The sequence below is a fragment of the Lissotriton helveticus genome, chromosome 3_1, assembly GCF_964261635.1.
Source record: "Lissotriton helveticus chromosome 3_1, aLisHel1.1, whole genome shotgun sequence".
Classification (NCBI taxonomy): domain Eukaryota; kingdom Metazoa; phylum Chordata; class Amphibia; order Caudata; family Salamandridae; genus Lissotriton; species Lissotriton helveticus.
The window spans coordinates 712,892,563-712,916,939 of record NC_136061.1 but is presented as its reverse complement, the minus strand read 5'-3'; the positions used below and the strand labels follow the sequence as shown (position 1 = coordinate 712,916,939).

The 24,377-nt window shown below is 43.5% G+C and overlaps 1 protein-coding gene across 1 annotated transcript in view; it reads left to right on the top strand.

The window, feature by feature from the left end:
• LOC144822877 (solute carrier family 13 member 1-like) overlaps positions 1-24,377 on the top strand; it is a 701,886-nt gene that overhangs the window by 401,553 nt on the left and 275,956 nt on the right. Inside the window, exon 8 of the mRNA XM_078680852.1 lies at positions 7,515-7,663. Coding sequence (XP_078536978.1) covers positions 7,515-7,663 — 149 coding nt within the window. The remainder of the gene's footprint in view (positions 1-7,514; positions 7,664-24,377) is intronic.

The window sequence follows — 24,377 nt, the reverse complement described above, 5'->3', positions numbered from 1 at the left end:
ATATATTCGATGCTCCAAACTACCAGTTCCCACTCAATGAGTCAGCACATGACCACAAACATAAGGTGGTAAGCCTTTAATCCGGGTATGCAACGCTTCTGTTCTCCGCTCACATGTGACAGCCAATTCCTCCGCCTGACGCATTTCGAAAGTCCATTCTTTCTTCTTCAGAGGCTTCTCAGAATTGAATGCGTGCGTCCGGTTACAGCCCCTTTAATGCTATAATTACGCCCTCAATTGGCCAGTCTATTTACTGTCGCATTATGGGAACTGTGGTCCCGGTATTTGCATCCCTCGATGGTAGCACTAATTCCTGTCTTCCTTTCAAGCAGATGGGCCGCGGCGAGCAGTGTCTCTCCTCAATCCCCTGTTTGTGGCCCACATTTCGACATGGAATATTCTTAGCCGCGTGTCCCTTCTGTTTTGGGGCAGTGCGCGACTCGGCGGCTGGGCAGCCGCCCAATATTCGATGCTCCAAACTACCAGTTCCCACTCAATGAGTCAGCACATGACCACAAACATAAGGTGGTAAGCCTTTAATCCGGGTATGGAAGGACTTCTGTTCTCCGCTCACATGTGACAGCCAATTCCTCCACCTGACGCGTTTCGAAAGTCCATTCTTTCTTCTTCAGAGGCTTCTCAGAATTGAATGCGTGCGTCCGGTTACAGCCCCTTTAATGCTATAATTACGCCCTCAATTGGCCAGTCTATTTACTGTTGCATTATGGGAACTGTGGTCCCGGTATTTGCATCCCTCGATGGTAGCATTAATTCTTGTCATCCTTTCAAGCCCGCAGATGGGCCGCGGCGAGCAGTGTCTCTCCTCAATTCCCTGTTTGTGGCCCACATTTTGGCATGGAATATTCTTAGCCGTGTGTCCCTCCTGTTTTTGGGCAGTGCGCGACTCGGCGGCTGGGCAGCCGCCCAATATTCGATGCTCCCCTGTATATATATATATATATATATATATATATATATATATATATCCAAACGAAAATCCAGTCACAACGAGCAATAAAACTCTCTGGAGCCGTGGCCTCAATGCAAAACAGACGGCCTTTATTGCAACGGGTGCCCAACACGTTTCACAGTTACCTCACTGCTTGTTCACTGGTAAGTAACACAAGTGCAATCCATACATTTAAAGGTATAGGCTTCTTTTCAGTTTGGAAAAATAAACATAGTAAACATACTATGTAGAAGTGATTTAACAGCATGTACACATTGTTCGTGGTTGTTTGACATTCCAAATAAAATAAAGGTTTTTACATTTATAAAGCAAATGTTATGGTAAAATTACTCTGCCTTTCAACCCAGTGGTTAAATAAAAAAAGGCAAATCAAAATATAATCACAGAAGAGTTACTAGCCCACCATTGTAGGCATTTTTAGTATTTTACATCTCCTTACAATTTTAAACATCATAATTCAACCCCAGCGGGTAATATACGTAATTCACCAAACACCTTTATAACATATATTTGAATATATATATATATATATATATATATATATATATATATATATATACATACATATATATATATATATATATATATATATATATATATATATATATATATATATATATATATATATATATATATATATATAAAAATATTTATATATAAATATATTTATATGTATAAATATATATCCCACAGTTCCACAGTCACCTTCTCTGTGCACTCCCAGATGGGTGCATTTTAGAGGGGCTGCACCTGCATTCTATTGCCGCTCTAAACTCCACACCTAATATACACGAAATAAAGCACTCACCGGGGTGAGTTCGATTTAGTTTATTTCAGAACTCCTGCAAAACAGAAGCGTTTCGGCTGTCGCCTTCATCGGTATAGTCAGGCATGCCAGAAACAGCCATCTTTTATGACAAACATTCTTTGCCGACCTGGGCATTAACACAGTAAAAGGACTAAACATCATCCAAATTAATTGCCATCTTGTAACATTACAACCACATAGCCATATCTAGATGTATATTCTCCGATCACAATAATGCATTTAGCATAGCCTGTTTGTGTTAGCAAATGATGTATTTACACTCGTTATTATGCCCTAAATGGGATTTTGTGACCATGGTAACATACCCCCACATCGTTCGGGCTAAAACCACATAATGTCTAACGTCAACGTGTGCATTTGCATCATATTCGAATATTCTAAAATATTTGAAAATTTTAAGGAACGTTTAAGACTAAATGAGACCATCATAAGGACCATCTATGTCAAATAAAGGTTCTTTAACCATTGGCAGGTTTGACAATAACGCCCTGAACGGGCTGCCCCCTCATTGCCTTAAGATAGTTTTATCATAGTGTCATATTGTTATAACAAATTTCATTGCTTGTCCCCCACTTGTGCAAGATTAAGTTTGTCAAACTTGCATTCAAAACTTGGTCACATATTCTAGCTCCCTTTCCTTCTCCTCAAGGAATTATACATGTACAATTTCAAATGATTTCAAGACTATGTAAATACAGATAATCCATAATACCAGGGGAAACAAGCATTTGCAATGCAATAGGTCTCGCATTTGCGAGAGTTTGAGGTATTGGCATTGTAAATGACAATGCCTTTTATTTGTGTTAGTTTGTAAAACAGACAAATAAAAGACATTGTCATTTACAATGTCAATAGCTTAAACTCTCGCAAATGCGAGACTTATTGCATGATGGGAAAGCAAGACAAAATGATACTCGGAATCTCAGAGTCAAAGGGCTTTGTCTGGCGCAAAGGGATACTGCATTGTGTGCATTATTGGCCAGGTGACCGCGATTCACCAAACTGTGATCCTGGGTAGATGAGGGTGTGTGAGGGTGAGAGGATGTGTGAGGGTAACTGAGGGTGTGTGAGGGTAAGTGAGGGTGTGTAAGGGTGAGGGTGTGTGAGGGTGAGGGGGTGTGAGGGTGAGAGGATGTGTGAGGGTGAGAGGGTGTGTGAGGGTCAGAGGGTGTGTGAGAGTGAGTGAGGGTGAGAGGGTGAGTGAGGGTGAGGGGGTGTGAGGGGGTGTGAGGGTGAGAGGGTGAGGGGGTGTGAGGGTGAGGGGGTGTGAGAGTGAGGGGGTGTGAGAGTGAGGGGGTGTGTGAGGTTGAGGGGGTGTGGGTTCTGAGGGTGTGTGGCGGTGTGAGGGAGAGGGTGAGGGGTGTGATGATGAGGGGGTGTGAGAGTGAGGGTGTGTGTGAGGGTGTGTGTGAGGGTGTGAGGGGGTGTGGGTTCTGAGGGGGTGTGGCGGTGTGAGGGGTTTGAGGGGGGTGAGGGTGTGAGGGTGAGGGTGAGGGCGGGTGAGCGTGTGTGAGGGTGAGAGGGTGGGTGAGGGTGAAAGAGTGAGAGGTGTGAGGGTGAGTGAGGGTGAGAGGGTTGTGAGGGTGAGGGGGTGAAGGTATGAGGGTGAGTGAGGGTGGGTGAGGGTGAGTGACTTTGAGTGAGGGTGCGTGAGGGTGCGTGAGGGTGTGTGAGGGTGAGTGAAGGTGAGTGAGGGTGTGTGAGGGTGAGAGGGTGTGAGGGTGAGGGTCTGAAGTAAATGGTGGCAGGGCAGACATCATTGCAGCTAGCAAGTAGTTGTTGAAAATGTGTTGACCATTTCCTGCACGTTATCTCCCCTCTTTGTAATAAACATGGTAAGTTGATAAATTACACAGTAAATGTGGCTCGAAAACATTTGTATACTCTCTACTCCGACCAAGGCTGGAATTAGTCACTAGTTACAGACCTGACGAATGGATGTGCTCTCTGTGAACACACTGCAGCGGCAGAGCTGTGAACATCGGCCCGATCAGATCTGCACACAATTTGTCATAGATAGACAATAAGCACATTGCATGGAGAGCAAATGTTCCTTCTGCTGGACTACGAAGCAGTCTGTAAGACATAGACACACACTACATGCTCTACTGCACAACCTCATGAACACGCTACAAAGTCCGCAAGAGCTAAAGCTAAACTATTGTGTCTTGTCTTTTTCATTCGTACTGATTTCCCTGCCTCACGGTACTGTGCCAGGCAGGTATCAGTCCTCAACCTTCAATGATATACTAAATGTTTATCCTTGATCCGGCTCAATAAACTGTTTTTGAAAGCTGCCAGTAATCCAAGATGTATTTTTACAAGAAAAGAAAATTGAAAACCGGTTGTGTGCTAAATTACTTCCTTCAGTTCCGCTAGATTAACATATTTATTAAGAGAAACACTGAACTAACTTTTGGACTCAAAATGGCACTGCAGCGATTGACATGTTACCTAGAAAATAACAAAATTGTTAAACAAATATTTATTTTCGAGGTGACCATAAGTTAAAACCACAGTTCCCCGCCCAGGCCCAGCTGCTGCCCAGCCCCGCTATTTACCGAAGACGTGAATGGACTCTTAATAAAGGCTGCCCGCTGCTGTCGCTGCTCGGGGAGTGACTCCAACTTTCTTGTGCTGTAGGCGAAGGTCAAAATAAGGGCACGTTAATGATGGATTTTATGCACAGCTCAATAGCGAGAGAACCCAAGGACCAGGAGAAGGAGTTTGCTGTTTTGTTTACGTTGAATGAAAGTAAAAGTAAAGTCCACATTTGTAAAGCGCACAATCACCCGTAAGGGTCTCTAGGCGCTGGGGGCCGTCGGGAAGATTAAGCGAGCTATTGCCCAGAGTCATATGGTGCTGGGCTAACCTGCCGCCGGAGCCGGGGATCGAACCGTGGTCCCCAGATTCCAGCGTCAGTCGCCCTGGCCGCGGCGCCACACCTCCTCCCTAATGAATGAAGCCACATCACAAGACCAATATAGGACATGTCGGCATCTTATTGGTAAGAGCAGAACGAATACCGTCGGCTGTAATTGCTAATTTAACAAGCGTTGCCCGTGCACGGCCAGCCACGAGCGTTGACTGCCCTCCGTCTAATGCGCTGCCCCTGCCCTAAGCCACCCCGGTGTTTTCCCTCCCTCTGGCTGCTTCTTACCTGTTCCCTGCCGGGCCTGACTCTTATTTTGCCCAACGAACAGCAATTGGCAGGAGTGCGCCTGTGCCGGGTCTGTACTGCGCATGCACAATGGCGGGTTAACTTGGTTTGGCAGGAGATTAGTGGTGCATTTTCTTTGCTCGGGCCATGCCTATCTCCCGGGTACAATAGGCTGCCAATGACAGCGCTCGAGACAGAGGGATATGGGTTTTTGCAAGTGTCAGGTGATGCGCAAGGTAAGATTGGCACTTTCTGTGTGCTCGTGTGTGTGCCCGCGGGGGGATGGAGGGGGGGCGCGGCGGCGTGTGTGTGCTCCTGTGTCTGTGTGCCCGCGTGTGTGTCTGTCTACGTGCGCGTGATGGGGATCAGCCTGCCGGAATCGGAGCGCGTGTTTATGCGCGCGACCTGATCCGATTCCGGCAGGCTGCGCGTGACAGTCTCTTGTCTCCCCTTGAACTCCTTGAAAGCTGAACTGATCACAATAGGGCTCCACAGCGACAATCGCTTCGCGATTGCGTCGCACTGCGAGCCCTAAAAATGGGAAAACTAAATAACGGCAAAAGGATTAAAATTAATTAAAATTCACATGCTAATTACAGTTCATCACAAATTATTCATACTAATCACCTAGGTGTAAGGCTAGTTCCTCATTGTTGTTCATGCCATGTGGGGCCTTAGTTTGGAGATCAATAATGTACCTCAACTCTAGTCTTCTCAGGCTAGTGATTCTATTCCCCCTCCTCCCCCCTCATCCACCCCGGGATTCAGTGGTACACAGTCTAGGCCAAAGAATGTTAAAAGATCCGTATTGCTGTTGTGCTTAGCACTAAAATGTCTGGCTACCGGATAAGTCACTTCTTGATTCTTTATCGCACTAGTGTGTTCCAAAATGCTTATTTTAATTGGAAGAACAGTGCTCCCAATGTACTTTAGCCCATACATATGTAAATATTTGCTAATATGATCTTAGCCTACGTTAACAATCCAAGAAATTCACTGAAAAAAACCCATAGATTAATGTGATGTTATAGTGATGTTACCTGTGTCACGTTTGGAGGGATCCATGTCCATAAAATAATGTGAATGAAAACTGCATCAAGGTGCTGACTAACGTATGTTAAAATGAACAGAATGTCACAGAAAGAAATAATGGTTACATTGATGTTATAGTTAGGTGCTGGAATGAGACACAAGCTAATCACCAAAATCACTGAACTGTGTCAGTTATAGTTTAGTGAACTAACTATAACTTGCATTGCTGTGTGAAACAACAATTTCATGCTCTTCCAATGACCTCATATATTACATTACTCCTGGTATGTTATGTGACATCATTGATGACATCAATCATGTCATCCTAGCCTTAGCCTCTGGCCAGTCCCTGCAATCAATACGCATCAAGATTTGGAGTCAGTGCCTAAGCTCCTGAAAAGCCCTGCACTAGTTTCAAACCTCTACTGCACACAATCTTCAGCCATACATAGGACAAGTTTGAGCCAATGCTTAGCCTGTGGCCTGGATCTGGTCACACCCCAAGTAGCCAACCCCCTACTATTCACAGACTTTGAATATACACATTGGAAGTTGTGTGCAAGGCCTGGTGTCACACCACACCCTGCTTGCAACATACAATTGCGGTTGGGAGGTGGGTTTGCCCAATGGCCAGACCCAGCACTTAACCCTCCGCATGTGGTCAACCACAGCCTTTTGCAGTGCACTGTAGGCAGTTGGCACAGGGCCTCTCCTGTACCCAGGCACCCCACCGAACCCTTAATGAAACCGTACTTGCTTAGGCTTCAGCCATTCACACCAACACTATTGTTCAATAATGTCCAACAGACAGCTTTCTGCAAGTGACCTACCCCACTGCACCCATCCTATTGGTAAATACAAGTAAAAGACAATGAAATCCATCAGAAGTGTTAATTTCTTAAATATTCAATTTTTTTTGCATCTTTAGAAAGCTTACAGACAAGCTTATAAGATTCTAATAATCGATTTAGGTTGTTATATCACTCCTCGTTCACAAAGAATATGGCACATTGCCAGAATCATTGGTTGATCTCAATGTCTTTATTAAAATATAATCAGTTTTGTCAACAATGATGGTATTTAACATAACATGAGTGATCTAATATGGGAGATCGTCAGTAGTGCATGATGGAGGTACAGTTTATAGTTAGCTCATTTAAATATAACTGCCATTTTCAGTGTTCATTTTAGGTTTTGTTTTAAATTAACACCTCACTATAACATGACTTTAACCATTGTAGCCACTGCGTAGTTATATGTGAGTCAGAGTTTCTATAGGAAGAGCAGTTTTTGTTTTGGGTTTAGCTTTGGTGCCATTTGCCGAATCTTCACAAAACTTTCCTAAATAAGTTCATCCAACTCAGTTTCTTCCTGGAAAACTCAGGGCGATCCATCAAGCTAGGGCCAGGGAAAAACGTTTGAATTTCTCATATCTTGCATATTTATCACAAATTAACAATAATGAATGAAACCAATTTGAATATGCAATTAATTTTTTTCAATAATTTCTTCGCTGCCCACAGGGGAAAGGAGGAAGATTTTACAGGAGTGAGCAAGATCACAAGATGTGCAAAGCATTTTCACTGGGTGTGGCATATTCATCAACATTTGGAGGCATGTCTACACTGACTGGCACATCCACAAACCTCATATTTATTGAGCAATTTGAAATGTAAGTATTTATGGTAAAAAGTGTACATTGGACTGGAGTGCAACTTCATAGTTACTTAAACATAAAATCCTATGAAAACAGAATAGAAAATAAAATAATTTCCAAGTGAAGTGCATTATGTGAAGGGCTTTTCTAAATATTCTTGGGAATAGGAGGAGGGTAAGTTTGCTTGGTTACACATTTGTCATATCCACTATCTATCTTTATGTAATATACATATGAATTAAACCCAGAGAGACCAAACTTGAAATCCTAATTGACCTAATTGACCTGAGCTCCAAGTCCTATCTTTTCTATTTTTTCTGAATTTAATTCCTTACTCTTTTTACATTTTTTATTTATTGACTCGATTAAAAGAGGCCAGTAATTGTTAAATTGCCAAAGAAAGCCTGATTTGCCATTCGATTTACAGTTGCACCCTGCGAATAAATGGCCATTTTTAGTTTTTCAAATAGCTCTGCTGTGCTACTGGGCAGAGGTAATTCAGATGGTCATAGTAGGGGGACCATCTATCCAGGCTAGTGTGAGTAATCTGCCACCATGTCTATCAGAGTTAACCGTCGTGTAAACCCACTGCAAAGTTTGTGGCGGGCATTTATGGAAAGATAAATAAACCATTGTTAATTACATAAACCATTCAAAGAAGTTGCATACATTCTTCAGTCCTGGTTTGAGACCATATGCATGAGTCTTATGACAAACCTACCTGTGCTTTAATATCTGTGAAGTTGTGATTGATGTCCAGACATTCAGTGCAGAGCTTCAGTTCCAGTCAACCCAGTGTTTCTATAATGGCAGTTATATTATGCTCCATCCTCAGCAGTATTATGACTTTGCTGAGATTGACAAGACCGTCTCACCGCTGCTAGTTAGAGGTTGGTTGCATCAATTCTCCTAGTTTGCCTTTATCACCACTCAGGTCAACGCCGTCTCTTCCTCCTGCTTCAACACCCTTTGCATGCTCTGCAAGATCTACAAGTGGATCCCCAGCGAAACAAGAACGGTCACCCAGGCTCTCATCATCTGCAGGCTGGACTACGGAAACTCCCTCTATGTTGGAGCCTCTGCCAAACTCCTGAAGCGGCTGCGACGCATCCAGAACGCCTCTGCACGCCTGATCCTCGACATCCCTCGCCGCAGCCACATTACCCCTCACCTGAGAGACCTGCACTGGCTCCCCGTCAACAAGAGGATAACCTTCAAGCTCCTCACCCACGCACACTAGGCACTCCACAACACCGGACCTACGTACCTCAACAGACAACTCAGCCTCTACAACCCCGCCCGCCAGCTTCGCTCCGCCGACCTCATCCTCGCCACATTCCCCCGCATCCGAAGAGCAACCTCCGGCGGCAGATCCTTCTCCCACCACGCCACCAAAACCTGGAACACCCTCTCCATCTACCTCACCTACGGCAAACCCAAGACCTGCTGACCTTCAAAAGACTCCTCGAGACCTGGCTCTTCAAGCAGTGCCAGCACCCCGCGCCTTGAGACCCTCACAGGTATGTAGTGCGCTCTACAAATGCTATGATTGATTGATTGACGCAGTGTGTTTTTGAAACTAAGAATGCCTGCTCCAACAGCTTTAGTCAGCCTCTCTCCAGATTTGAGTCCACTTCGAACCAAGATTTCCAGGGACACAACTGAGCTCAAGGCTTTGGTTGATAAAGCATGTATGCTCTCAAGGACAACCCCTTCTATGGCCACATTGTCCCCCTCGGGACTCTTTGGAGTCTTGATTCATCACGTCTATAATTTTAAAAACTATCGATATAGATGAACAATGTGTCTCGACTTAGCATAATCCTTGAAAGATGGAAGCACACACTGGCAGACTGAGACATGCCCAACGGTAGTGGTGGTGACAATGGCACTACACCTTGAGCATAGTTTTCCACTGAAATATCACCCAGAACATCTAGACGAGTCCCCAGTTGATCGATTCCTTGATCAGTGGATAGATATTTCTTGGTAATAAATCAGACGACTATTGTCGTGAGGAGACCACGAGATTCTACAGGGTTCGAAATGTCGACAAATGGTTTCACTTGATTGTTTTGAGAAATAACTGTTTCACATGCTGTAATGGAATATAACGGTGCCGCGGGGAGGCCAGACACGGCGGGCAGTATCCCAGGAGCAATTGCAACTACAAACACCCCTCCCACCCGTAACAGGCTCATGGGGCATTTTTTCATTTACGATCAAATAACGATGACGGATACCTATTTAGGTATTGTATAAAGTGCAGTGGAAATTCACCTGAGCTACATATTTATTTTCACAAACACATATCTTAGAAAAGATTAGTAAATCACGCACCACATTAGTAAGTGAGTGTAGGAGGGATCCTTTTGGTCCTGAAGAAGAAGCCTAGGGAGGGCTTCGAAACATGTTGACAGACATAGGAGGCACGGCTCATTGAGGCAACATACCTCCTTCCCCATATTTTAATAATACCAGCTGAAAGGTATATTAAAGTTTTTTTGACCGACGAGCCAGGTAGTAGTAGTAACTTTATTGTACAGTTAATAAAAACCATTACAAAAACCGACAGCAATAAAAAGTTAAGAACATTTTTAAGACAAGGGCTTCATTTTTGATGATAGTAAAAATTGGATTAAAATTTGTTAAAAAAGGAAGTGTTTGTCTGCCACTGGGAACTTCTGCATTTCCTCAGAGAAGGTTTCTTTTGTCAGTCCTTGCCTCCTTTCCCGTTCAGCGGCCTATTTGGGGTCCACGTTCCTTATGGGAGTAAGTCCATCCTTTTCCCTGTGTGCTCGTGACTTCTAGTGATCCGTCGTTGTTTAGTTTCGTTAGCCGGTTATGACTTTATGCAATCTTAATGTTTTGGTTCTAGGAGTATGGAGGGAGCACTGTCTTTGTCCGTTTGTTCTTTCCTTGTGTTGATTCTGGTTTCTACGGCTTCGAAGTATTTTACCAGTCGGCAGGCCAATTGGACATCATCGCCCGAGAAGCAGGCCAGGGATGCTTGTCTGCATGACCGGATTCCTTTTTTGTTAAATAAGGGTCTCAACAGGTTCCTGCGGTCTTGCTGCAGATCTTTACAGATTGTGATGAGGTGTACGATATTTTCCTCGTGGTTCCCGCACAGGCGGCATTTTGCTGGCTTTGGTGGGCGTAGCCAAGGGGCCATGTGGTCTGCTGAGGGCAATACTCCTAGCCGGTGATTTAGGAATGACTCTTTTGTTTTTTTGGTAAAACTAGTCAAAAGGTATGTCTGTGGTGTGAGTTTATTGTACGTTTGTATAGTTAACCAGCCGTGTGCTCGCTCCGTTAGTGAAGCTTTGTCTTTTAGGAGAGATTCTTTCCTGACAGTGTTATTTACTGCTTTTTTGAAGCCTGCCAGATTCCCTTGCAGATCCCACAATTGTTGCGCCCCCAGTTGTGTTATTGCCTCCTCCAGAAAAAGCCTTGCTGGGCTGTGGTCTTTTCTTTGTAGGTCTCTCCATAGGAGTGCGTTGAGGGTGTTTGCCTCTCCCCTACTGATTTTATACCAGCTTTTGAGGTATGCTCCCTTGCGTGCAAGCTCTTCCTTTACCAACCCAAACTCGACGAGCCAGGTATTTTTTAACTTCACCTTTCCAGTCACTCCTGACCCTTCCACTCACACTCCTACATGAGACATAGTCGTCTCACAACAACAGTGATCCCGCATAGCCGGAGGTCGTAGCGCACCCCGTCCCGTAGAGGGGTGGGAAGACCCCTATGATGAAGCATGACACCAAAGGCCCTTTTGGTGTGTGAGGGGTATTGAAACAAACTGTGAGTTTTTCCCACCAGTTGTAGGAAACATACTTAGTCTGGGATGACATGGCTTTTAAGTATATCTGAGGGTGGATCTTTTTGTTTATTATGTATAGATCAAAGGAGGACCTATCCACCTCCACTGCTCATGTCGAGAAGTACTGCTTTGCTCCCCTTTTTGTTTTTTTGAGTAATGGAATATACACATGTGTTTTCCCACCTAAATACATAACCAGTGAACTTTTACATTTTGCTTCTTATGTGTATATTTTGATATATCGCTGTCACACTTGAGCACTGCGTCATATGCACTTACATTATTCACTATACCATTATCTGCATGTAGAATTTTTTTTTACAAATAATACAACAATTATCACAGAAATCAGTGTCAGTATATATTTTCCTTGATTGCTGTTTTCACTCATGTTTATATGAAACATTAGAAATACTACATTGAATGGAGGTTGTCCCTAATTGGTGTAAGAGGGTGGCTTATAGTAGTCTGAAAAGAGTCCCGCAGTGGATACTGTTTTGCATATAAATTGATTGAAAAGCAGCAGCCCATTTGGAGAACACCCTGAACAGTGGAACATAAAAGTGCTTTATTTAGTTTTTCCTAGATAGTCACTCCATCTGGAGTCGTCAGGCCAATAATGATTTAAAGGAGGAAAATTAAGTTTATTGGCTTTTCAAGCTACCTTCCATGCATAATTTCTTTATTTTCAATAGGGGACTAACTCAGTGCATTAGAGTATGAGATAAATACTTGCATATCCAGATCCCGTCTCAATGTAAGGGTTTCCTCATTCTGTGGGTGGACCATCAACATTTCCAATTAAACGTCCTGGCAAACGTGGAAGTGGTTTTAGTGGCTCCCAGGTGACATTTGAATGCATTGCTTTACTTTCCCTTGGTAGCTTTCAACAGAAGTGCAGTCCTTCCTATCAGTGTTCTTTTCTATTTGCTCTCCACCTCTTCGGCGGGACTCCAGAGAAGTTGGTGGTCAATGGAGGTAGGCACATGTATTCAGGATTCCTGAGTTTGGCAACTTTAGCAATCTATGATCGCCACGTGTACAGTGGTTCTTCTTTGTGTTCAATGGTTCAAGTCTTGTCACAGTGATCCCTTTTGGTTCCATGATGTTTTGTGGAATACTTCATACTAGGCCTCTCCTTGTATTCTCAGTAAATCCAGAGGGCAACTATCCTCGTTGTTCTGGACTTCTGGCAGAATACCTCCTCAATAGAAAAATTGGTATTACCGCTGTTTGAGTAGCTTAGCCTAACATTGTCAAGGCGGCCCTTCCTGTGTTCTCCAGTCTCAGTTTGGGATCTAATTTTGCTCCTCAAATACCTTAAAGAGTTCCCATTGTAGCCTAGGGTGCAGACATCCCTTTTAATTAGCCACGGCAGTGGTTTGTTTTTGCAAGACGTTTTTAGAAGTTGGTAACTCGTACATCAGTAACCACATATCACGTTTTTTGCTACAAATGGGGGTGTTTTAGCACACTCTGGAATGTATTCCAGGTGTGTATTGATCTTTTCATATGGCACAGGAGCATAGGTGGTAAAACAAAAGAGAGGTCTACTTTGGCATGAGGAAATATGCTGTTATCACTCCTACCACTTTCCAGCTATCCAAGCCAAGGGCATGTTGAATAAAAGGTAAACCTGGTACCATTAATGCACATTATAAAGAGGGATGCATCATAAAAATAGAACCTATTGAATATTGCTTGGAGTGAATCCCAGTGCACTACACACTCCTCTAAACTCGGTTGTGAATTTGGTAATGATGCAACAAATAACCACTGGGATTAAATAATTCTCGCCAGAAATCCCCCAGGATGATCACCAAGCGCAAGCTGAATGGCCGGACTGGTCTTTTCTTCTTCCGGGCATTTCCCCAGTTGGTTGGAACGGGTTTTGAGAGCCCAGGACCGCTGCTGGAGACTGTGTGACTTTCCCACTTCCCCAAAGTTATTTGCTACAAGCAAAGGGTGCTTCAAGAAAAAGAGAGAGGGAGAGAAAAAGCGGGATATGGGGAGGTAGAGAAACAGAGGAGAGAATGGTGAGAAGGAGTGAGAGAATGTATGAAAAGAGAGAGAGAGAGAGAGAGAGAGAGAGAAAGGGAGAGAGAGAATGAGTAGAGGAAGGGAGCAGAGCTGGTATGAGCAGTTTTGCCAGGGCTGCTCTGGTTCTCCAGTCAGACCCTAAGAGCCTGAATGGGACAGTGTGATTTGAAGCTGCAGAAAGGCAATGTTCAGTATTTATATATTTGAGTATACTTTCGCAGCGTCTAGTGGAGTAATCGCGTGTGCAGATTGCTCACCAGGACCCGTAGTATTGCTTACTAGAAGAAATAGTCTGCAAAGAAAATACTTTCTGCTGCTGTGCTGTTCTTAAAAGTTTTCATAGAAGAGTTTAAGAATATTGAGACTGCCTGGAATAAAGAATATGACATCAGTATTTGCTGTATTTCATAGACATTCATTTAGTAAACACAACCATAGTACCTGTAAGATTTCTCACTGAAACCTGAAAAACAACCCTGTATATTTTAAAATAAAATTCTGCTTTAATCAACACAAACCAGGGCCAATTCCTAAAGGCTGCTATAAGTCCATCAAGTAGGACTTCTGTAGTTGTACTTCTGTAGTACTACTCTACACAGTCTAGAAGACCTTTGTAAATGGCCCCATTATTTTTAGGCTAGCCCTGGATTCATGTGTCAGCTCATAAGGCTTCTGTTTTTAATGATCTATGTTTTTGACATACAAGAAACCAGTTTTCCATACTGGTCTATATTCCAAAACTAGTGGGCCAATTTATAAGGCACAGAAGTAGTACTTCACATACTCCTAAACGGCTGTGTGAATTGGGTAAAAACAAAAAACTGATGGTAATCCTGTTTGCAGAATAAATATATGGACTTCTCGCCCCTCCCTGATGCAAACAAACACTACTATGTTATTACATAGTGCTGTGACCACCCCTATCTAACCTTAATGGCATTGCACGTGGGTCATGTTTTTGCAACACTTCAGACTAGCTCAGAAATTGCCTAATGTTCTATAATAAATACTACAGGCCCGATTCACAGAACTAACTTAAGACAAAATCCTAAACTTACTACTTTTGGTATTCACAGAAGGCATTTAGTAGTAGTAAAGTTAGGATTTTGTCTTAAGTCTGTCTTAAGTCTGTCTTAAGTTTGTCTTAAGTTTGTCTTAAGTTTGTCTTAAGACTGTCTTAAGTCTGTCTTAAGTTTGTCTTAAGTTTGTCTTAAGTTTGTCTTAAGTTTGTCTTAAGACTGTCTTAAGTCTGTCTTAAGTCTGTCTTAAGTCAAATTTAAGACAAAATCCTAACTTTACTACTACTAAATGCCTTCTGTGAATACCAAAAGTAGTAGGACAGACTTAAGACAGACTTAAGCCAAACTTAGGACAGACTTAAGACAGACTTAAGACAGACTTAAGACAGACTTAAGCCAAACTTAGGACAGACTTAAGACAGACTTAAGACAGACTTAAGACAGACTTAGGACAGACTTAGGACAGACTTAAGACAGACGTAAGACAAAATCCTAACGTTACTACTACAAAATGCCTTCTGTGAATACCAAAGGTAGTAAGTTTAGGATTTTGTCTTTTTAAAAAAAAAATCTTTTTATTAACAGTTTTTACATAATAAACGCATTCCCACCCACCCTTCCCCCATCTCCCCGACCAAGATCATGTCAAAAAGAAACGATTTATTACATTCATAAATCTGAAATTAATCCATTATAATTCGTCAAGCATATCCTGAGAGAAAAAAAACCCCCAAAACAACCCACATTCATGTATGTCTCTGAATCCACAGCAAGAGTGGTGCCCAGATCCACATACCCCTCAATCTTTTTTTAGCTCCTTTGTTTCTATAGATTGCCACTTCCAGACTACAGGTCGCTAATAGCCTAGCCCTCCATTGTTGGAAGACAGGTGGGTTAGGATCTAGCCAGGCTGAGGCAATACTAAGTCGGAGTATTGCCATGGCCACAAATATCAATCCCTGTGTGTTTGTCTGCTGCTCACCGTTCGCTACCCCCAGCATTATTTCCTCTGTTGAAACTTCTACTCTTATTTGGCATACTTCTGATAGAAATTCCGATATATCTCTGATCAGGCCGGAAAGCGTGTTACATGTAGCAAACATATGTATAATATCAGCCCCAAAGAGTGCACAACGAGGACATGTAGTTCCCTTCCCTGTTCCCCATTTGGCAATTTTCTTCGGTGTATAATAAAGGGAGAAAAATGTTTTATAAAATTGTGCTTGTAGCTCTATCTACATTTGCGAATTTAGGGCTAAATCATAGGCCAGGCGGGGGATTGTAGTATGAACTCCCAGCTGGACCTTCCAGACAGCGCATTGTTTATCCATATCATCTGGGGAGGCTAGATTCATAATTTCATAAATTTCCCCAATCCTGGGAGTCGTTTTTTTGCACAGATTATCAATCAATTGATTATTCTCGAAATTCTCCCGCCCGCCAGTTTTCTTTGTTAAAAAATCTCTGACCTGCAAAAACTTAAAGAAATCAATATGGCTAATGTTATATTCCCCATGTAGATCTTCAAACATCTTAAGACAGCCTTGATTATAAAAGCAGCCCAGCTGCACCACCCCTACCGAGACCCATCTGTTTATACAGCTATCATGAAATATTGGGGGTAGATCATTATTACTGCTCACTGGCGTATAAAATGAAAATCGCCCAGACCCCAAAATGTTACGAACACTACTCCACACTTTGTAAACCCCTACAATAGTTTTAAACTTGACTTTCTTAAAGTAGCTATCGTTGGAATGTCGCCAAAAACAACCAGCGCAATCTTCTCCTAGTATAAGTTCTTGGGGGGACGGGATCTCTAGGCTAATACCATCATGCGAAATCAGTTTGGCGCAATATTTCAGGACGGTGGCCCAATAATACAGTTTGAAGTTAGGTAGCGATAGACCTCCTTTTTCCTTTGGTAATACCAACCGTTTAAGGGCCCGTCGGGGCTTCTTATATCTCCAAATAAAACTTGAAAGCATAGAGTCAATAATCCTAAAGATTTTGGGGGAGAACTCAAGGCAAATGGTCCTAAAGAAATATAAAAAATGGGGCAAACAGAGCATCTTAATCAGATTACAGCGGCCGCCTATAGTCAGATGTAAATTATCCAGTCGGGCCAACTCCTTAGTTCGTGAAATCAATGGGTTTAGGTTGATATCAACAATATTTTGTAGTTTGGCACTTATTGTAACGCCTAGGTATACGGCATCCTCCGTCTTTCTTGAGTCTCCCATCACAATCTTATTGTTAAGCACAATCTGAGTTTTGTTGGAGTTCAATTTTTATCCAGACACTAATCCAAATAGGTGTGCCTCTTCTTCTATCACAGGCATGGCTAGATTGGGGTCTCTAGGACAAGCGCGATGTCATCGGCGTATGCCAAAATTTTGGTGTTATAACTACGTATTTGAATTGGTGCTATAGATACACACTTGTCCAACCACTGTATAAATGGATCGATATATATCGCGAACAAAAGAGGTGAGCAAGGGCATCCCTGCCTGGTTCCTCTCGTGATCGCAAAGTTCTCTGACAGGAGCCCATTAACCAATACTCTAGCGCTCGGCTTATTATATAGCCCTTGAGTAGCCATGATGAATCTGTTATTAATTCCACAATGAGACATTGCTGCCCATAAGAATCTCAAGGAGACCCTATCAAACGCCTTCTCCGCGTCGAGGAGGATAAGCGCCATAGGGTCTCCTGTTGACTCCGTATAATCGAATAGCGAGATCACCCGTTGAACATGGTCAGTTGTTGACCGTCCTGGTATAAACCCATGTTGATATTTTGAGACTACTTTATTTATTATTGGTGCCAGTCTAGCTGCTAGAAGTTTCGAGTAAATTTTTGAGTCCCCATTGATCAGGGTAATTGAGCGATATGAACCTAGATCGAACGGATTTTTTTTTTTTCAGGAAGACCACAATCTTAGCTTCTGACCATGAGGTGGGGGGGGTCCCTCCCTGAAATATATGAGCAAATAAAACTATCATTATTGTTCTTAATTAGTCAGCAAATTTCAAATAGAACTCTGACGGAATCCCGTCCAGCCCTGCTGCTTTCCCACTATTTAGCGCATTTAAAGAGAGCAGGATCTCATCCCAGTTAGGTAACTAATCCAGCATTTCCTGATCTTTCTTCTCGAGTCTAGGCCCTGGATTTACATCCAAATATAAATCAGGATCCCCCGGCCCCACTATGGGTTCTGTATAGAGGTCTTGATAGAATCTCTGAAACGAAGCCCTTACTTCAGCTGGTTCAGATTTTAAGCCTAGTCTGGGGTCCTGAATTTCTTTAATAGTGCTTGCTGATGCCTCTTCTCTAGTACGCACCGCCAGCTGGTGCCCAACCAGTTCGCTCAGCTCATATACTTTCTCATTATATACTGATGCTTTAATGATAGCTTTTTCCACTATTATTTCTGTGATAAGGTTTCTCGCGATGGATACCTGAGCCAATGCATTATCCAGCACCTGGCCCTGTTGAGCTGCAGCGATCAGATCCTCCTCGGCTTTACCCAAGTTATGATGTAGTACTGCTAGGCGGCGTTTCCCTTCCTTATTAGACCTGAGCGAGTTTTGTAGTGTCTCACCTCTTATGCCCGCTTTAAGAGCATCCCACACTATTTCTACGGGTGCACTTCCAAGGGTATCTGCTATAAAACCCGGGATCCACCCCCTCATGTGTTGACTGTAGTTTTCATTCTTTAACAAAGTATTAATGGATTATGGTCCGACAACAAACGCGGTAATTTATCTACCGTACACGCAGCTTTCAATGAATTTGACATAAGCATGTAATCTAGTTGTGCATGTCGCGAGTATGGATATGAATAGAACGTGAAGTCAGGGTCTCCACTATGATTATGTTGCCACCCATCTATTAGGCCATGTACCATACACAAATCTTTTAGCGCCCGAAAAACTCTAGGTTTCCTACCATAATATTTAAATTCCGGCCCCATTGTCCAATCCCCTGGGAGATGTAAATTAAGATCCCCGCAAACTATGAGAGGTAGGGGCCAATGAGTTAGCTCATTAGAAACATATGTGAGCGTCTCTGGTACATCACAGACACTCCCATAAATGGTGCAGAATGTCATTTTATTTAGCCCCTTATTATACTTGCATTCGGCGATTGCCCATCTACCGAATTTGTCAGACAGTACTCTGTCAAATTGGAGCCCCCCACCTTTTGCTAAGATTGCCACCCCCTTAGTTCGGACTCCCTGTGTCGAAGCGGTGATAAGATTATAGCCCAGTGATTTCAATAAATATTGCTGAGAACCTTCAATATGAGTCTCTTGTATACAGACGATATTAGCTTCCATTAATTGTAGCCCCGTTGCCACCTTCTGCCTTTTTTTTGATATCATTGAGGCCACAAATATTTAGTGAAACAATTTTTAAATTAGCCATAATGTCATAAATGTTGTTGCCATTTGCCTTGCGTCATATCCTTGTCCTAGTCTCCTGGTCATTACATACTTATCTGGCACCCCAGTAACAAAGTCTTTTCTACCCTTCATGTGCTTGAAATTTCTTGGTCCTATACTCCCCCCCCCTTCTCCCTCATCCCACCCTTGGTTCCCCCTACCACCCCCCCCCTTTACCATCCCATGAGGCATCCTAGGTCCCGGGTCCTAGGTGTGGGCGCCCATATGGTCAGTTCGCCTCAACGGACCCCGCGGCCTGGGCCGGTTTATGGAAAACGGTGTTTCCCAAAATCTTTATACATATTCATATATCATTTCAAAATCTGCTTTGTAAGCTTAGGTGATTCTCCCCCCCGCTCGTCCCTTCTAGACCTTCCACGGTGCCTACACCTCACATGTACTTTGCAGAGCCGTAGCTTCCTCTTCCCCCTTTTCTCCGGTAAGTGCTGTAGTGTTCAGCACAGTTGTTTGTATCCCAGTTCCGGCATCTCCAGCAGCTCCATCTCTTTTCTCTCTTCTCTCCATATCCTGCATTTGATTCAGAGTCAGAGCCTGTTTCTTTTTCTGGTTCTGTGCCTGTGCCTGTAATTGCCACCAGTTTTGGAGTTGTTCCGGTATTTTACCTTCTCTGCCCCTTTTGGTACACCAATAGATTTGCCTTCTTGGCGCTTTTGGCGCTGCTTTAATGGCTGTTCAGGCTCCTCCTTTAAGTGTGCTATATTGTTTACTCAGGGGACCCGCAGTGTGTCAGTCTGTATTGGATACACGAATTTTCACTTTATTGCAATACTAATTTTAGCAGCTGAATCAGATTTCTTTTTTTTGTTTTGTTTCTCCAAAACAATCTTGAAGGTCCCCCCGTTTCTCTTGCCACGTCGGCCTTTTGAATTGCCTTTTGAATTGCATTCGCCCCTTTTACTGCTCCTTTTACTCCTCTACTTCCGCTTATTCCTCTCTTTGTGAGCATAGGCGCTTGTCAGCTCCGCTGCCGTACACTCTCTGTGTCTCCCCGGCAACGGGATACGCGGGATACGCGATGCGCATGAGATTTACGGCGCCTGTCCTCATGTTAGCAGATGACGCCTAGTAATAGTGTCGCGGTACAAAAGGGGGTGGTGATGGACGGAGCATCAGAATCAATCAAACACTCACACCCAGTCAAAAGATCTGGGTTTAATCCATCACCGTTCTTTAGCCCACTCTGCCACCCCAGTTCAGACATGGCTATATGCAAATCAGTCTGACCCTGTGCCTCATGGGAACAGTCCAGCCTGAACTGCCAAGCCATGTCTTCCCTGGACCGGAAACAAGCTTCCGAGGACCGGTTTCTGGCATTCCAGCCGTCTTCAGCCCGGCTTGCTTGTATCCAGTGGCAAAGTGAGCAAGGGACTCATGTCTGAGCATACCCTGCCACACTTATGGCGGACAAAAGCGGTACAAAAGGGGGTGGTGATGGACGGAGCATCTGAATCAATCAAACACTCACACCCAGTCAAAAGATCTGGGTTTAATTCATCACCGTTCTTTAGCCCACTCTGCCACCTCAGTTCAGACATAGCAATAGTGTCGGTGATGGAGTATGGCGCCCGGAGCGAATGGCAAGCACCAGGTCAGCCGACCAAAGTGAAGGATGAATGAGGGGATGCGGGGTATGAGTGATGAGAGCGGAACGGGCGGGCGGGTCAGGCAGAGAGAGATAGAAAGTTCGGAAAAAAACAGAAGGCACGCAAACTCTTCTCCTATCATCTTCTAGCGTCTGTTTGCCTCCATTCTCCATTTCCCCATTTAAGTTTTTCCCCCCTGCTGACGAGCCCCAAACCCCAGTTCCAATCCTTTGAGGACAGTGCACTCATTCCACATACGTTGCACGTAGCGCAGTCCAACCGTGGGGGTGATTAAGTTACACACAAGCTGATCTATAGAAAATCCATCAATCGCCAGAAAGAGCTCAATATATAAAAAAAAAAATATATATATATATATATATATATAAAAAATTCACGGGCAAACTCACGGTTTTTTCAGCCAGGGCACACAGGCACAGGAGCACAGCTACGAGCACAGATACGAAAAAAAAGCTTCTCCAGTCTCATACAGACTCTGGTATCAGGTCCTTTTATGACTTGTATAACTGCGACGGTTGAGGCAGAGGGTTGTGGCCTATCAGGGGCTTTTTTCCGTGTCTCTCCTTAGTGATACAGCCTCCGTTAGCACCTGAACTGGCATCTCATTCAGGCTCAACCTTCATGCTTTTCTGGCATCTGGCTTTTCCGGAGCACGGTGTTTCCAGCATAGGTGCTCTCTTGGTACCCTCTAAAGACATGCATTCGGCACAGATCTACGGACAACGGTTAGCTCGGGGTGAAGGTTAGCATTTTTCGCTTACTCTCCCCATCCGGCTCCACGGATTTTCTCTCCCAAGGTTGAGGTTTGAGGTTGAGATTTGACGAAACCCGCCTAGGCTCGCGGAGTGATGCTGGTGCGACCGCTCACTCAGATGCCATCTTGCCTCTGGCACTTACATACAGTGACCAGGGAATGGGATTTTCATTGCCTTAAGAATCAAGAGTCTCCAGGTTGACAAAGGAGGGTGATTTGTAGGATTTTGTCTTAAGTTAGTTCTGTGAATCGTGCCCAATCATTTTGGAGAAAAACTGCTTCTCTTTCAGGGTTTGCTATTGATAATTCAGATGCATCCAATGTTCATACATTTACTGCCAGCAGCAATAAACCCTATGGCCAAAACGTCTAGATTCCACTGGAGCTAACTAAGAAACCTAAAACCCTTCCTCAATGCCTTCAACCTTAAAACGGCAACCCAGGCCCTAGTCATTTCCAGACTTGAATATGGATGCTCTACTCTCGCAGGACTACTAAAAAACTCTCTGGCCCCATTGAAAACCTGCCTCAACACCGCCGCCAGACTCCTAACGGGCTCAAGAAAATTTTACCACATCTCTCCCCACCTCAAAGCTCTGAACTGGCTTCCCCTAGAGGCCAGAATACAATTTAAACTAGCCTGCATTACTCACAAAGCTCTATACTCGAATTCCCCTACATTTCTCGCACAAAAACTCCTGATATCCGGAGGAGTCAGAAACTCCTGATCCGCCAAAAACATGCTGCTGCAACCAGCACGCTTCCAGAAGAAAACAATCTACAATCGGGCCTTCTCTGGGGCCGCACCAGGAATCTGGAACTCTCTTCTTCCCTCCATCAGAAGACTTCCGTCCCTGGCACACTTTAAGAAGGAGACCAAAACCTTCTTAATAGGAAAATACCTTACCTAAAGAATAGGTAAAGACGAACACTGCGGCTGACCACGGTTAGCCACCTCAATTTCAAAATAAATTTGTGAGTCCTTATTTTGTGCATACACTTCCGGAGCCTGCCGCACTTGAGCTCCACTGAAGAACAGATACCAAGATGTGTGAAGTGAAGGACGGTGCACCAAATGATCAAGTCCAAAGAGATTCCAATTTATCCAAATGGGTCCTTTATTCTTTTCAATCTTTTTTTAAAACAGCACAGCCAACGCGTATCGTTCCAGTGGAACTTCATCAGGGCTCATAAGTCTCTTTCAGGTCCAAAAGAGGGTTCTGACTTGAAGAGTCCAAATGTTAACAGGCCTCGTTCTCTATAACAACCTTCTGGTATGAGGTTGTATAAAATTCTCATTAATCATAAGTGTTTCCTGTGGCCCAAGGTATCGCCACATAGCTAGTATATGCACAAAATAAGGACTCACAAATTTATTTTGAAATTGAGGTGCCTAACCGTGGTCAGCCGCAGTGTTCGTCTTTACCTATTCTCTGTTGGACCGTTTTGCACTCATTTCTATTTGTTATATATCTAATATTTGACAAAAAAACTATTTTCTTGCATCTCTGTGCCATAATGTCTAGATGTCAGGATGGGCGTGAAGAATTGACCCTGGATTTAATCGGGGCCGGTTCTTCCAAAAATACTACCAGCCAGGTGACCACTGTTGCGACAAGTCTCAAGACTTTGTTCATAAAACTAGAACGGCTACGTAAACAGGAACTAAGTAGATGGTGGGATGGGGGTCACCTTAGAGCAGTACATGAAAAATTGTAAGATTCTGCGAGGATTGCGAATATTGATCTTTCCCACCTTTGAAGATTTGAGTAATGACCTCTTGAAGGAATGGGAACGCAATTTGGAGGGGGCATCCACAACAATGATGCGAATATTAGTCAGACATGCTGCAGTACAGGGAGAGAAACTACAAGCCGAAATCAAGCGCCTTGAAAAGGAGATTAGTGAAATGCCACAGAAAGATTTGATTGAGAAAAATTATGTGATCTTAAAGCAGGTGATGGAAAACCATCAACTGTAGCTTAAGAACGAGAAACTAAAAAGGGACGACAGAGACTATAAAGATGGCAGGGTATATACCTTTGCCAAGAAATTTGACAGGATACAGGGGGCAGAGGATGGAAACAAAAAGAGAACAAGAGATAATAGAGAGGAAAGTGAGGAAACTGGTTCCAATAGCAATATATCTGTGTCATCACTGATTAGCTCTGCCTCAAATACAACTGTGCCAGATGTCCCTTTAGAGGAAGGGGCCTCTTCCATTCTAAAGGAACTGGCCAAGCTCAGAATAAGCAACCACCTTCAGCAGAAAAGAGACCTTTTAAAACAAGGTGAGGGGGAGGAGGGCAAAGGGAAGATACAAGAGGAGTCACGACAAACAAACTGAATGTAGGGACAAAACCAAAGAAATAACATGAGAATATGTGATACTATTGATATTGTGAGATGTCAAAATGCTAGTACAGATTTAAAGATTGTCAACCTTTCCAATAAAGTTCTTGATATTGACCAAGAGATTATTCTGAGTAAAGGTCTCAATTTTTGCCCCACGCAGGAGGGCGACTTTGCCAATACTCATATTGATCTTTTTAAGTTCATCAGGGTATTGAAACTCAAGGACTACTTCTCCAACAGACCACATGACCCAGGAATAACAACTGGTAATCAGGGTGTTGGGACACATACCATACGTGAGGTTCGCGATGTACATTGTCTTATGACCCTTGATCAGGATGAGAATTTAGATATTCCCTCACTACTTAAAGATCTGGATATTACGCAAGACACTAGTGTTGACAGTGGACTCCATCCCAAGTCCAAGCTTATACCCAGTCATTCTTACCACCACAACATTGACATTTTTCATGATATGGTTACAAAAGATTTATATGACCTAGAAACACCTAAAAGGTTTACATCCAAAGCCGCTCATAATATCACAGTGGTGGAAAGGTTGGCTCTTAAGAGACTTAACAATGACCCTAACATTGTAATAAGAGAAGCGGATAAGGGCGGGAACATCGTTGTTATGAACCATGCAGATTATATGCAGGAAATAAC